A 13,278-nucleotide genomic window follows, 5' to 3' on the forward strand; every position below is an offset into this window, starting at 1 on the left:
GCAGCCAACTTGCTAGTAGTTCAGATTCCCCCACCAGGCGATGCCACTCAGTTATGATTGAAAAAGAAATGCTCTTTGCCGATGAAGCACAGACATGGCACCTGGTGACAGGCGACCTGCCTTGGCTGAAAAAACGCCTCTCCCTCCTGACCCCGCACACCCAAACACCATGTGCAACGATTGCTGCCTGACATGCCAATTGTCATTCTGTTGCTTCGCGTGGCTTGAATACAAATACAGCTGAAAAATAGTATGACAAATTACATCTCACCATGGAGCTTACTGCAGGTAGCCTTTGCAATGCCGGTCGATTAGTGTCTATTTAGGAACCAAAGTAGAATGAAGGAGCATGACACAAGACAAAAGCATGGTCGTCTGTCCACTTGAGGGTCTCCACGACAGTGAGACATGCCCCGAAAAGATCAATGCACCCATGTCCTGTGTTCTTTTCCTCCTTTCTCTGTTTTTGCGGTCATCTTCTTGACTGTCCCGACGCATTTACCATGTACAGAGGACAAGGCGGGGATTTTATTCGTGGTTGTGAGAACAAAAGGCAGAGGGGAGTTCTGCTAGCCTGACCATGTGGATGGCTGACAGCTGAACATCGGCCAGCAGGCAGATAGGGTATATAGTAGACCGGAGGGAAAGTGATTGAGCAACAAGGGGAAGAGGGGCTGTATACAGTGTTTGAATGATTCACAAATGATGTGCAATGTTATGCACTGGCCATGCTGTCATCGCCAAGTTTTCTAATATGTACACACGTGGTACAGCCAGGTTTAAAGCCACAACATGTCCAGAAAGCTGCACAGGCTCTAATGAGCTGCGCGGACAGAGGTGATTGCAGTAGTAACTCTCGCGTTGCGTGGCCAGAGCTGTCCTGTTCCAAACGACATGTAGTTTCGTCGGGTATGCAGGCCGTGGACACAAGCCCGCATGTGCACTTTCATCTGCTGTTCACTAGCGGATGCTGTTCTCGTACATGTTGAAAATTTGAATGTATCTCATCAAAAAGCGAATTCTTGTAGAGCAAATTTAGCTATTACTGCTTTCTTCCGTTTTTTTTATCTTTTTTTTTTTCTTTTGAAAGCTTTGCTAAAGCAGACGTTTGTCTTCTTTATTGATATATGATATAATGTTTTCACTCTATTTCATTCATAGGTTACTTCAAGGACACAAAAAAAATGCTACAGCAAATAGCAGTACAGAAAAGCAATGATAATGAAAGCAAATAAGGACATTCTTTGTCACACTTTCTCCAAATCGCATGGTATTGGGCAAAACAAACACATGAACGGGACAGCATACCTAATAATGCTGTATTTCGGATCCTGCATTATTTGTCGGATCCTGTCAGGCCAGTTGTCGACTCCATGTGATGTGAATGGGGTGCATTTCGTTCTCTAGAGTCTCTTGTCTTACTGCACATCGAGTGCTACAGCGTGCACCTTTCCTCATTATGGCAGAACATCCACTATCTCATTATTTCCACAGAACCCAGTAAAGGTTGCAGGTTTTCTTACCCTATGAGGAGGGCGAACACGGGTACTTGAATGTGCTCATCAACGCCTAATCGTCTATTATCTACAGGTGGAACAGAAATTCAGCATACAAAGACAGGACGAAGGGAAGCTGACATAAAAGATACAGATACATTGGAGTCTCAATGTATGTTTCTTTTATATATAGCTTCTTCTAGCGCGTAGTTTTTAAAGCAGAAGTTGCTATATTTGGCAATCTTCAGAACCAAATTAGCCAAAAAGCAAAAATTCAACGTTGTTTTGCACCATCTCGGAAATAGATAAATATGTTCTAAAGCTACAGAGCAAGCCACAATGCACTAAGTGTGGTAGTTTCTTCTAAATATGGTCTCAACTGAGACATGGTTAACAAAAACTGTGTATCTCATGCTTGTTCTTGGAGATTCATTTCTAAATCATACAAATCCACTTGTTTATAATATGTATTTAGAATCTACAAGGACTAAGCTCTTTAATGGTATATATGACAACTTTATATCCCAAGTAAAACAGTCACCACGGTTTCTCCAAGAGTACTGAAAATGGAGGGCACGTGCTGCTGGGGTGGGACCGCCACCTTAAATAAGAGGAGTGCACATAAGATTGACAAAGATTATCGTTGTCGGACTAGACAGGCTGCAAAGGATGTAAAATTAGTTTTCAGTGCTGTGCAGAGTGCTTTGGATTTATTTCCTGATTGTATATACTGGCACACCAATGCAAGAAACATAGCTCTTGCATTAGCCTTTATTAGTATACACAAATTGAAATGGAGAGGTGACAAAGTATTAGTGCTAGCCCACCATGCCTATAAAGGAAGCTCACCTGGAGCTGTTGCAGATATGGAGTGTGTACGATCTCGGGCAAAGGGCATGGGAGGAAAGTCTTCTGCTGAAGTAGTAGGCTGCGTACGTTGAAACTCTTGTTCACGTAAAGACAAGATAGCCATCTTGAAGATTTCCCAGTCACCAAAGGTCATAGAGAGCACATCCCGCAGTTCAGAGATATTGCATGTCAACAGAACTTGTCCATGAATGTTGTGTCGTGTCAGTGTGCTTTGATAGTCAGGCACGCGTGACTTGTCAATACCCTCAAGGCCTTCAAGAAAGTTTGACACGCCCTCTACAGACAGGGAGCTTAGCTTGCCAGTAAATGGTTCCTAGAAGAAAAAGAAAACAATGCTCATACTCACAATGCAATGTCTCTGTGAAAGATGAACCTTAACTGCAGATCTGGCTTAACCATAACTTATGGTTACAAGACACATCACCACTGAACCATACCAAGGATAAGAAAAATTGCCTCGAGTTTATATCCCATGCCCCAAAAATTACATGCATCAGGATTCCTACCTTGAAATTATAAATAACACAATGCAAATGAATAAACAAACGTTTCCACTTGCAGAAAGCATAAATGACTTTACTCAATGAATATGTTTCCAATGCGGAAAAGACAGCCTTGTCACAGAACCTTACAAAGTAGTACAAACAAACGGCATGATACCGCTATGAAAGGAAGATACAATAAAACCTTGTTAATTCGAACTCAGTTAATTCGAAATCCCAGATAACTCAAAGGTTTTCTGCAGTCCTGTATTTTCCAATGTAAATTTGACCGGATAATTCGAACAGGCTGCCTAGGCCAACCCGGTTAATTAGAAGATTTGGGGTGCTATGCGGCAATTCCCGATCCCCATTTCACCGCAAACCCGATGAAACTTCAGCCATTCGGAGCCGCGAGGCGACATCACATAGCAATCGCGGTTATGTGGATTACTATGCCAATGGTTCACTTGGGAAGAAAAGCGAAAAAGTTAAGAAAACAACATCTTCAGAACCCATCCCCGTCATGCATGCATAAACTTAGTGTCGTGCGCAAAGAGTTCAAAGACAGTATAAAAAAAGCAAAAGAATATTATTATAACGTTACTTTAGAGAACTTTTTACTTTCTTCCCCAGCGAAATTCTGGCAGCACTTTTCTCCTAGAAAGAAGAGTTTCCTTAATATGTGTATAAATGGTGCTATTGTTACGAACAAAGAAGTATTTGTGGAATCATTTAATGCATTCTTTTGTTCAGTGTTTACCGATGATGATGGTAGAAGGCCATGCCCTAAAACAGCTCATGATATTTCACCAATAAGTGACATCTCGACATCTGAGGAAGGAATCTTGTCGCTGTTACTTAATATCGATCCAAAAAAGTCATCTGGTATACATGGCCTACCTAACGCATTTCTTGTGAGGTATGCTGAATGGTGCTCTCAGTTTTTGTGCATTATTTTTCAGAGATCTTTTTTCAAGCTGAGTTTCCCAGCGATTGGAATTTGCAAAAATTGTTCCTTTACCTAAAACATCAAAAACACCAGTCTCAATCATCCAGGGATTTCCTTTGCCTACTGTTAGATACGGGACCTTTTCCTGAGTCTACTTCGAGTTCACCAGACCACATCGAATAGCGTCACAGCTAATTAAGGAGCGCAGAAGCACACCTACCCCGTTCCCGAGGCGCGGAACGTGCAAACGAGTTGGCGTCCCCCACCTCGTGCGCCGCAGGTGGAGCTATTCACTGCTTGACTCTTCCCGAAAGTGTAGCGGGAGCCTGGCATGGTTCCAGGTAATGCAGGACCCGAGCAAAGCTGCTTTGTAGTACTGAAACGTCGCCCCCGTCCGCCTTTGTGATAGCGCTTGCAAGTCAGAATGGCAATACTGCAGAGAGAAGCGCTGGGGACAATTGGGGCCCAAGGAGCGACCCTGTGCGCCACGTGTGACACAATCGCACGGGTGCCTACCATTTGCCGAAATTGGCAGGCGGGCTCGCCGATTGGCCGAAAATGATGCCACCTGAGCGGGCTCGCCGATTGGCCGAACGTGACGTAACTTCGAGACACCAAAGGGCTTAAAAGCCAGAGACCGGGAGCAGCAAGAGAGCATTCCTTCATTCATCTCTTTCGAGCTTCTTTTGCCACGGGCCGCAGCGTCCGAGTTGCTGCCAGCCCGTAATGACTTTATGACTGTTAATTTCTTTGTACTCCCACTGTAAATGTAAATAAACCTCCAATTTTCATCCCGACGTCCTCCTCAACCTCGGCCAACTCCTGCACCCAACGGCAAGGTCCAAAAATCTGGGGGACAGCAATTGGGATTGTCCTCCAGATCCAACAACTGGTGGCAGCGCTAGGGATGAACCTTCGTCCAGAGAGATACAACAACTGGTGGCAGCGGTGGGATGAACCTTCGTCCAGAGAGATACAACAACTGGTGGCAGCGCTACGGATGAACCTTCATCGAAAGAAATCGAGAGGAACCGGGAACAGCAAAGAAGAGAGAGCCTTCGTCGAGAGAAGTCCTAAGAAACTGGGGACAACGAAGAAGAGCGAGCCTTCGACCCAGAGAGTCCTGAGGAACCGGGAACAGCGGACCAATGAACCAGATGGCAGGGTGCTGCAACCGTAAGTGAGCGTGTGGTTTTCTTCCTTTTGATTCGCCAGACTTCAAATGTTGTGTTTATTTTGATAGTTCTAGGAATCGGGAATTTGTTGCATATTGTGTTTGCACAAATTAATTAAGGAAAACAGTTCTAACCACCAGTTGGGGCAGAGCCATGGATCTTAGAAGGTTGACGAGGTTAGATTTGTTGTTGGTGTGCGACGACTTGGGAGTTGAGGCAGACGAACAGATGAAAAAGCCAGCTATCATAAAGGCGATTCAAGATAGTGGCAATGATGATAAAAGCATTGAGATTGCTTGGGAGCTGATACAAGAACCATGGGAGCGTGAGCGTCGTGAACGTAAGAGTGAGCGTCATGAACGTAAGAGTGAGCGTAAGCGTCAAGAACGCGAGAATGAACGGAAGCGTGAGCTTCAAGAACTTACTCTTAGGTGTGAGCGTCAAGAACGTCAGCGTGAGCGTCAAGAACGTGAGAATGAACGTGAACGTGAGTATCAACAACGTAAGTGTGAGTGTGAGCAAAAGTACGAGAGAGAGAAGGCAGCATTGATCAACCAGCTACAATATTTCGAGCAGTTAAAGGAACAAAGACAATGCCTGTCTGAAAATTCTGTAGACAGTACAGAGCAAAAGAATGAGGAAGTATCTAGTGGATTTTCGCCAAAAGCCAACGAGAAGAGTAGTGCCTGTGAGATTGGCTGCACATTCATAGGTGAACGGAAAGGACTAGCCGCTAACGATGCCTTAGTGGCAACAGAGGCCGTTAAAGGCCAGAGTGAGAGCGACGAGGTGCTGTGCCAACAGAGGACTTTAGAGACAGCTAGGCCAGCTGCGAACAAATTGGCACAGTTACCGCGCGTGTGCGTCGCATCTCATGCTATCGAGGTCGTTAGCGAGGTACAGGGTACTGTTGACCCGACAGACACGAGCACCCATGTCGAGTCAGATCTGCGTGCCGAAGTGATGTGCGAGCTGGACGATGGAGTTGAGGGCAGTTCTCAGGATTGCGAGCTCCATAGCTCAAGGAAAGACCACTGCATTGTTCAGGGATCGGTGCAGCTCTCCGCCAGTCTAGGTAGCCAAGAGAGGGATGATTTAGTTAAGGATCATTCAGACTGTGAGGGTAAGAGACCGATCCGGGCCGACGAAATGTGTACCAGCCAGCACGAGGCACGAGAAGGCGACATGAAAGTGAGATCAAAGAGAAAGCGCCGTAGAAGAAAGCGCACTAAAGGTCGGAATGCGGTGGCTAATGTAGTGCAGCCAAAGACGGCGAAAGACGCAAAAGGCCAGGGCGCAAGGAAAAGAAAGGTGCGGTCGTCGTTGACGATGTTGACGCATCATAAACATTCGAGCCACCGGTCAAAAGGAGACCGAGAAGCATGTTCTGCACGGACGCGGACAAAGGGCACGGGGTAGTTAAATTCCTCGTCGTTCCGTCATTCTTTTCGAAGTTCAGCATGTAGGGCGAGGGAGCGCAAGGTGGCAAGACGAAACGAGGTGATAGGGAGTAGCAACGCGGTCAATCGAGTTCGTAATGAAAGGCGGGCGCCAGGATGCAAATTGGCATTAGACTGTAACCTCTTGGAGGAGCTGATAGTGAGTCAGCCCTTTTGTTGTTCCTGGGTAGCCAGAATAGCTTTCGAACCGCGACCACCTCGAGTGCGGCTCAAAAGTATGAGTCAGTCGTAAGTAATTGAAACTGGAGGCCAGGAGAGCTTCCGCAGAAGGAAAGCATGTTGTTTTGTTTTATTTTTTTTGAACATTTTGAAAATTTTCGCGATTTGAGGCTACAGTTTCTTTCAATATGTAAAAGTATGAGCTTTGTTTGTGTTTTTGTTCGAGAAGCTCCGAGATTGGAAAGATGTGTTTTATGTAAACATGTAGTTTCGCGAGTTGTTCATTAATCAGTATATAGGCTTTTTTTGTGTGTGTGTCAGTAACCTGAGTGTCAAGGTTATCGGCGAGAGGCCTATGGTAACGTGCGTGTGTATTAGTTAACCTTTTTTTATGTTTTTCTTTTCCTTTTCTAAGGTTAAGCGCGTAGGTTTTCAGTAAGTGCGTGATTTTCACTAAGAGTTCGTAGTTCCTTTAGCGCGCGCCCTGTGCGGACGGAAGGAAGCAGATTTTTGACTGGGTTGCTCGTGTGTGTTGAGGGCAGCCGTATTCTGACTTCTCTAGTGAGCGTGCGTGGAACGAGTTATTAGCAGATGCATTTTTTTAAGGGTTCTGCGCAGTGCGTAAGTTACGCAAGTTCTATTGTTCGTTTAAGGTACGTGTCCTGTATGGACAAGAGGAAGAAACGTGAGTAAGCGTAATGAACCGTTTACCTACGACGCAAATATGGGTTCGGAATACGGACCACAAAGCTAGCACGCTTGTGATCACGTACTTGTAGAGTTGACCGGACTGTTCAGTGGCCCCAATACGTGCGATAAGTACGCCACTGCAATAGGTTGGAAACATGCTGTTCGTGTAGTTAGGCCACTTAAGTTATGTTCGGCTGTTTTCATTTGTTGTTTGCAGCAACAACGGCCCTTTGTTTTGCAGCAACAATGTCACTCTGGCCTTGTCGGCATTCGGGGAGAAATGGATAGCAGTTTAGAAAGGTGGTTGGAACTGCTTTGTCAAAATTGGGGAAATAAAAGATCAGGGTTCATTTTGACTCAGTAACAGCCTGGCGAGTCAGGGGTGAAGAGCCTGCGCTTACACGTGGTGCAGCGCTGTGTTGTTTTGTTTGTTTGACGTACGTTCTCCAGGGCCCAGGATCCCGAAGTTCGTCAAACGAGGCTCAACACCAGTACCCTGCAGGTTCTTTCAGTGTTCCTCATGGCCAGCGAATTGATTTCACCAGCCATTCCGAACTTCCGGGGCAAGGAGGAGCTGTTACATACGGGACCTTTTCCTGAGCCTACTTCGAGTTCACCAGACCACATCGAATCGTGTCACAGCTAATTAAGGAGCGCAGAAGCACATCTACCCCGTTCCCGAGGCGCGGCACGTGCAAACAAGTTGGCGTCCCCCACCTCGTGCGCCGCAGGCGGAGCTATTCACTGCTTGACTCCTCCCGAAAGTGTAGCGGGAGCCTGGCATGGTTCCAGGTAACGCAGGACCCAAGCAAAGCTGCTTTGTAGTACTAAAACGTCGCCGCCATCCGCCTTTGTGACGGCGCTTGCAAGTCAGAATGGCAATACCGCAGAGAGAAGTAAGCGCTGGGGACAATTGGGGCCCAAGGAGCGACCCTGTGCGCCGTGTGTGACACAATCGCACGGGCGCCTACCATTTGCCGAAAATGGTGTCACCTGGGCGGGCTCGCCGATTGGCACCGAAGGGCTTAAAAGCCAGAGACCGGGAGCAGCACGAGAGCATTCCTTCATTCATCTCTTTCGAGCTTCTTGCCACGGGCCGTAGCGTCCGAGTTGCTGCCGGCCCGTAATGACTTGATGACTGTTAATTTCTTTGTACTCTCACTGTAAATAATGTAAATAAACCTCCAGTTTTCATCCCGACGTCCTCCTCAAACTCGGCCAACTCCCGCACCCAACGGCAAGGTCCAAAAATCTGGGGGACAGCCATTGGGATTGTCCTCCAGATCCAACAACTGGTGGCAGCGCTAGGGATGAACCTTCATCCAGAGAGATACGACACTACTGAGTGCCACAGACAAGTGGCAGTGGTTTTATAATTTTGACGTAAATGCTGCGCTACTACTAGAGGGCACAAGTTTTCCAGATAACAGATTTTTTATAACATTTTTTATAACAGTGGTTGGTGGAAAAATAGTGGAAGTCTTACTGCCCTGGGTCTTAAATATGGCAGCCTGGAAAATGAATGTGGTAATGACAGCTGCCCTTTTCAATGCCAGAATTGTGATGTTTTTGGGTGTTTCTTTAGAAAAAAAAAAGGAAACAGACCTGGAAAGCTCTACTGAGTTGTGCTCGTAGCTTCAACCATGTTCTAATTATTGTAGCTAACAGTTAGAGCCCTTGGCAATCTGTTGTGTGGATGTGGCTCAATGCATACACTTTGCCGTCTACGTCACTTCCTCATAGCGCCTGGGATGACATGTCACATAAAGGACAACAAAGGCACACTTGACTTATGCTCAAAGAAACATCAAGCCTCACATACTTTTTCTGCGGCCATGCCTATCTGGAACTCAAAAGCATAAAAAAATTTGAAGGTAATAAACTACAGAAAATAACAAACAAACTTTTGATATTGCAATAACAAAAGCTGTTCACAATGAAGTGCTCATGAAATACTTTTTAAGATTTGTGTGGTTTTCCAGAAAAAATTTGGTATGGAAAGGGCCAAATTTAGATAGAACTAGCTCTCACATATTTTTTTACATGTTTCGAATGTTCAGTTGATGTTGGAAAAATATTTCTTTAAAAAAATTTAATATGCTACAAGAGATAGATTTATGACTACCTCATAATTTGTAAATGAAGAAAGGTCCATAAAATTGGAACAGAATATGGACAGCTACGGGAGCTTTGGAAGTGAATTTTGAGTATGGGGCCAGCAGGCAGTGCTGAATTTATCCTTGCATACATATTCTTTAGAGCGCAGCTCAGGCGAGCTGCTGTGGCGAGCGTCGGTGTCGGCATCCTTCATAACTGAGTGAAGGAGCGCAACGAATGATGAAAGAGCAAATGGAGAGTGCAGCAGGGGATTAAAGACTGCAATAGTGAAGAGAGCGTGAGGAGGAAAGTGGAAGAGGAGGGTATGGCGAGAGCACGAGAAGAAAAGCATAGTGCCACGCAAGACGGGCTCTGCGGCGATGATAGCTAAGAGGTGGCACCAGAGTAGCGTGTGTCATATGTCCACCGATGACGCCACCAATAACATACATGGAAACAAAGTGCTGCATGAGTGGAGGTCTGTCAGGGGAGGCTGCTATGTATCGCGCCCATGCGTCACCCACGCACTGCTTTTTGCGATCTCCCAATTAGCGAGGCAGTCGCGCCACACTTTGCTCCGTCTGCAATCTGCCACAACAGACAGGTTGTCTGCACCAGCCAATATATCACGAAATGGAAACATGTACAGAGCCGCGGTCAAATTTCGCATTGGGAGTATCGTAATCATCGGTGAATTTTTGTTGTTGCTTATGTGAAACCCAGGCTTACTTACTGTGTTAGAGGGACAATCCCTCGGGCTGGAAAGGGGCACTGCACCCCCCCCCCCCCCACCTACCCCCCGCCTTGTTTCCAAGCGCCTGGACTGTTACTAGGCAGGCTGTTTACACAACATCAATAATTTTACGCTCATTTGTTTGATATAATGCTATCAGTAGCAGCACCATAAATGATGAAAAAAATAAAAATGCTTGAGTGCCTTAAAAAGTGTCTGCATATGCCAAGACAAACATTCTTAAATGTTTTTTTAAGCACAAATACCGCAAGGTACCTTGCCGCACGCTTGGTGTTTACCTTGAGGGCAAAAAGGTGCATATTTTAGAAGCAGCTTATGAGCATCGTGAGGTAATGTTGAACAGGGATGGACTCGAGGAATTCTAGCACACAAGAGGGCAGTAGTGCGAAAATATTTGTTCCTAGCTTATTTTATATCCATTGCAAACAGCAAGTCAGGCAGCTTTGAGGCAATAAATTGCCTGAATGTCAATGCAGTCATTGCTAAAGCGATTTAATAAAACATTTAGCATTAGTACAGACATTTGCTGCAGACAAAGTGATATTTGAATTTGCCACTATACTTTTTACGATGAATGAATGAAGGTGAGCATGTCCTTACAGAATGGTCTGTTTCAGGAAGACATGAATGGACTTAGGAAAACAAATGCCAGTTGAGTTGAGGTTCACAAAAAATATTAGGAGTTTTGCACGAAGGGGAATATGAAAAATTAAGTGGGAGTGGGTGACTTACATTCCAAACACGTACTAAAGGTGTTATCGGTGCCACAGGCATTGTGCTAGACGTTCCAGGTGAGCCAACTGACCACCATACATGGTATGGTTGCTGCTGGTAAGGCTCTGAAGACATCACAGGTGTTGATGGAGCTTGTGGGTACAACAGTTCGGCTTTCAATGGAGTCCATGGCGTGCCTGTTGGGCCCATCATGCCTACTGGACCCAGTGGTGGCGCTGGCGGCACAAATGGCCCAGATCCACACTTGTGAATAAGTCTATCACTTTCAGACTGGGATTGATACCGCTCTGTAAGAGCATGAGTGTAGAATGAATGTTAAAGGCAAACACACAAATGCAAGAAACAATAGAATAAGATTAATAAGATTCATGACATATAACAAAAGGCTACAGGATGCATATGTGTTCTTGATTTGCACTGTGTGCGTGCGTGCGTGTGTGTGCGTGGGCACACGCACACAGTATATTTTATTTAGCTTTGCAGTCTCCATATGAGGAAAATTGTAAATGCAGAGACAATCCAAAGCCAATTTCATTTTATAAATGTAGGACAGTGTTGTACACTTCTATGGTTAACCAGTAAGCTAGTTATAAAACTACTATGATACTGGGAGTCTATTTGTAATGATAATATATCTAACAATATAGGGCTTTTTTCAAGGCAAATCTTGTTTCCAGAAAGATCTTTTCCAGGGTAATCTAGCATCAGGTCAAATTAAACTGCAAAATTTTCTTCAGCAAATGATACTGATATGGGGCTGGAAGATTCGTGGATGTTACTTTAAGCTCACGCTGCAGTTCGGTGGACGATTTAATTAAATATAAGGGACTTTTGTTAGCATCCATACAGCATCTATAAATGCAGTACACTACATGATTCTCAAGCCTCACATAATATAGAGCCAAGCAAAAACTTACTTAATGCCTACAGCACCACTGCACAAAGCAGTTGCTTAAATGCTGACATGTACATTATTTTACGACTTAGTTAAAACAATGTGGTTTCTTAACACAGCGATATAGCAAATGTACATGCACATGTTCAAGGACAAAACTGTGTTAAGAGCTGAACATTTATGCCATCTCACACTGATAAGATACTGCCGTAGCATACCTGCCCCTAAGTGGAAAAGTTTAGGTCTGTCCAGACAACAATAATCGATTATAATGATAAGATTTTAGTTTTCTGAATATTACTATTAATTATGCTTTATATATAATACAAATATATGTAAAAAACAGCATCATTATCTCCTTGCAATGTAAAGCCACCAGAGTTATACACAGACGAAAGTGGGAAAGAAAAGCTTCTATGCCAGCATAGCTGGAAAGAAAATTTAAATAGTAGTGCGTTTTCTGGCAAACTTAATCCACTAATAATAATTTGGAAATACTTGTGTCCATATAAAAATTATTTGGCCACTTACAACAAATGTCAAATGTATTCTACAAGTGTGCATTGTGCACAAATGGGGGATAAACAAGCTGCTACATCCAGATTAAAGATATTTTTCAAGCATAAGCTTACTAGGTAGCTTAAAACAATATGAAAGTAAAAGATTGCATGTGCTATTTACCAGGGATGCAAATTTTACTAATGACCACTACAAAAAAAAAGAAATTACAGAACCAATTTCACATCAAACAGCTAAGGCTTGCTTCTTTATTGCATTGCAAAAAAAGCTACTAGTATCCCTGATGTTCAAGCAAAGAATAAAACAAGGCTAAAAACTAAGACACTGCTTTCCTGTACATAAATTATTCACAGTCTTGTTGCTTGATTTAGACAACTACTAAATTATACCAGCCCATCTGCTATGGCATAACATGATGTCAACTACGCTGGCACTTTCCGATTCCCTGATTTTCCTAGGTTTTTCATGACCGTCCTTATGAAAATTCCCTGGCAGTCTACGACACTGGAAGTTCAGGCACAAGGGAAAAATGGTGGTTTATGGCTTGCCAAGTTACAATTCTAGCTCATAATTTTTTACTACTGGGAAGCTGTAAATCACGTAAGATTCACTATAGATTTGACTGTATCATATGTTTCATGATATTCCAAACACCAGGCCAGCTTTACACTCAGAAATCAAGAAAAAAAAAAAAAAAAACACCCCTACTTGCAGATAGCGTAGGCTTATGGTTCAAAACTTCCCTGATTCAAGGCAAACGAAGTGAAAATTCTCTAACTCTCCCTCTGAATATTCTAGAAATTAGAAATGAGGTTTTTTCTGAAGGTAGATAACTTGCAGAAGCAATATAATTACATTTGTTGCAAAAAAAATCATTGTGGTGCAGTTGTAAAATTTAAGACCTTTATATAGTTAAAACTATTAAATACCTATAGGTTTATCACCATACCAATGTAGACAAGTAATCATGACAAAAACTCAAACTTAGTTCATTCAT

The 13,278-nt window shown here is 44.0% G+C and overlaps 1 protein-coding gene across 3 annotated transcripts in view; it reads right to left on the minus strand.

The window, feature by feature from the left end:
• Positions 1-13,278, minus strand: part of Arms (Ankyrin repeat-rich membrane spanning) — a 114,833-nt gene that overhangs the window by 15,134 nt on the left and 86,421 nt on the right. For all 3 annotated transcript variants that reach the window (XM_050191674.3, XM_050191673.3, XM_055061755.2), the window contains 2 exons: positions 10,865-11,154; positions 2,346-2,679 (listed from right to left, as the gene is read on the minus strand). In XM_050191674.3, the coding sequence (XP_050047631.1) occupies positions 2,346-2,679; positions 10,865-11,154 (624 nt within the window). The remainder of the gene's footprint in view (positions 1-2,345; positions 2,680-10,864; positions 11,155-13,278) is intronic.

This window comes from Dermacentor andersoni, chromosome 1 (genome assembly GCF_023375885.2).
Source record: "Dermacentor andersoni chromosome 1, qqDerAnde1_hic_scaffold, whole genome shotgun sequence".
NCBI classification, from domain to species: domain Eukaryota; kingdom Metazoa; phylum Arthropoda; class Arachnida; order Ixodida; family Ixodidae; genus Dermacentor; species Dermacentor andersoni.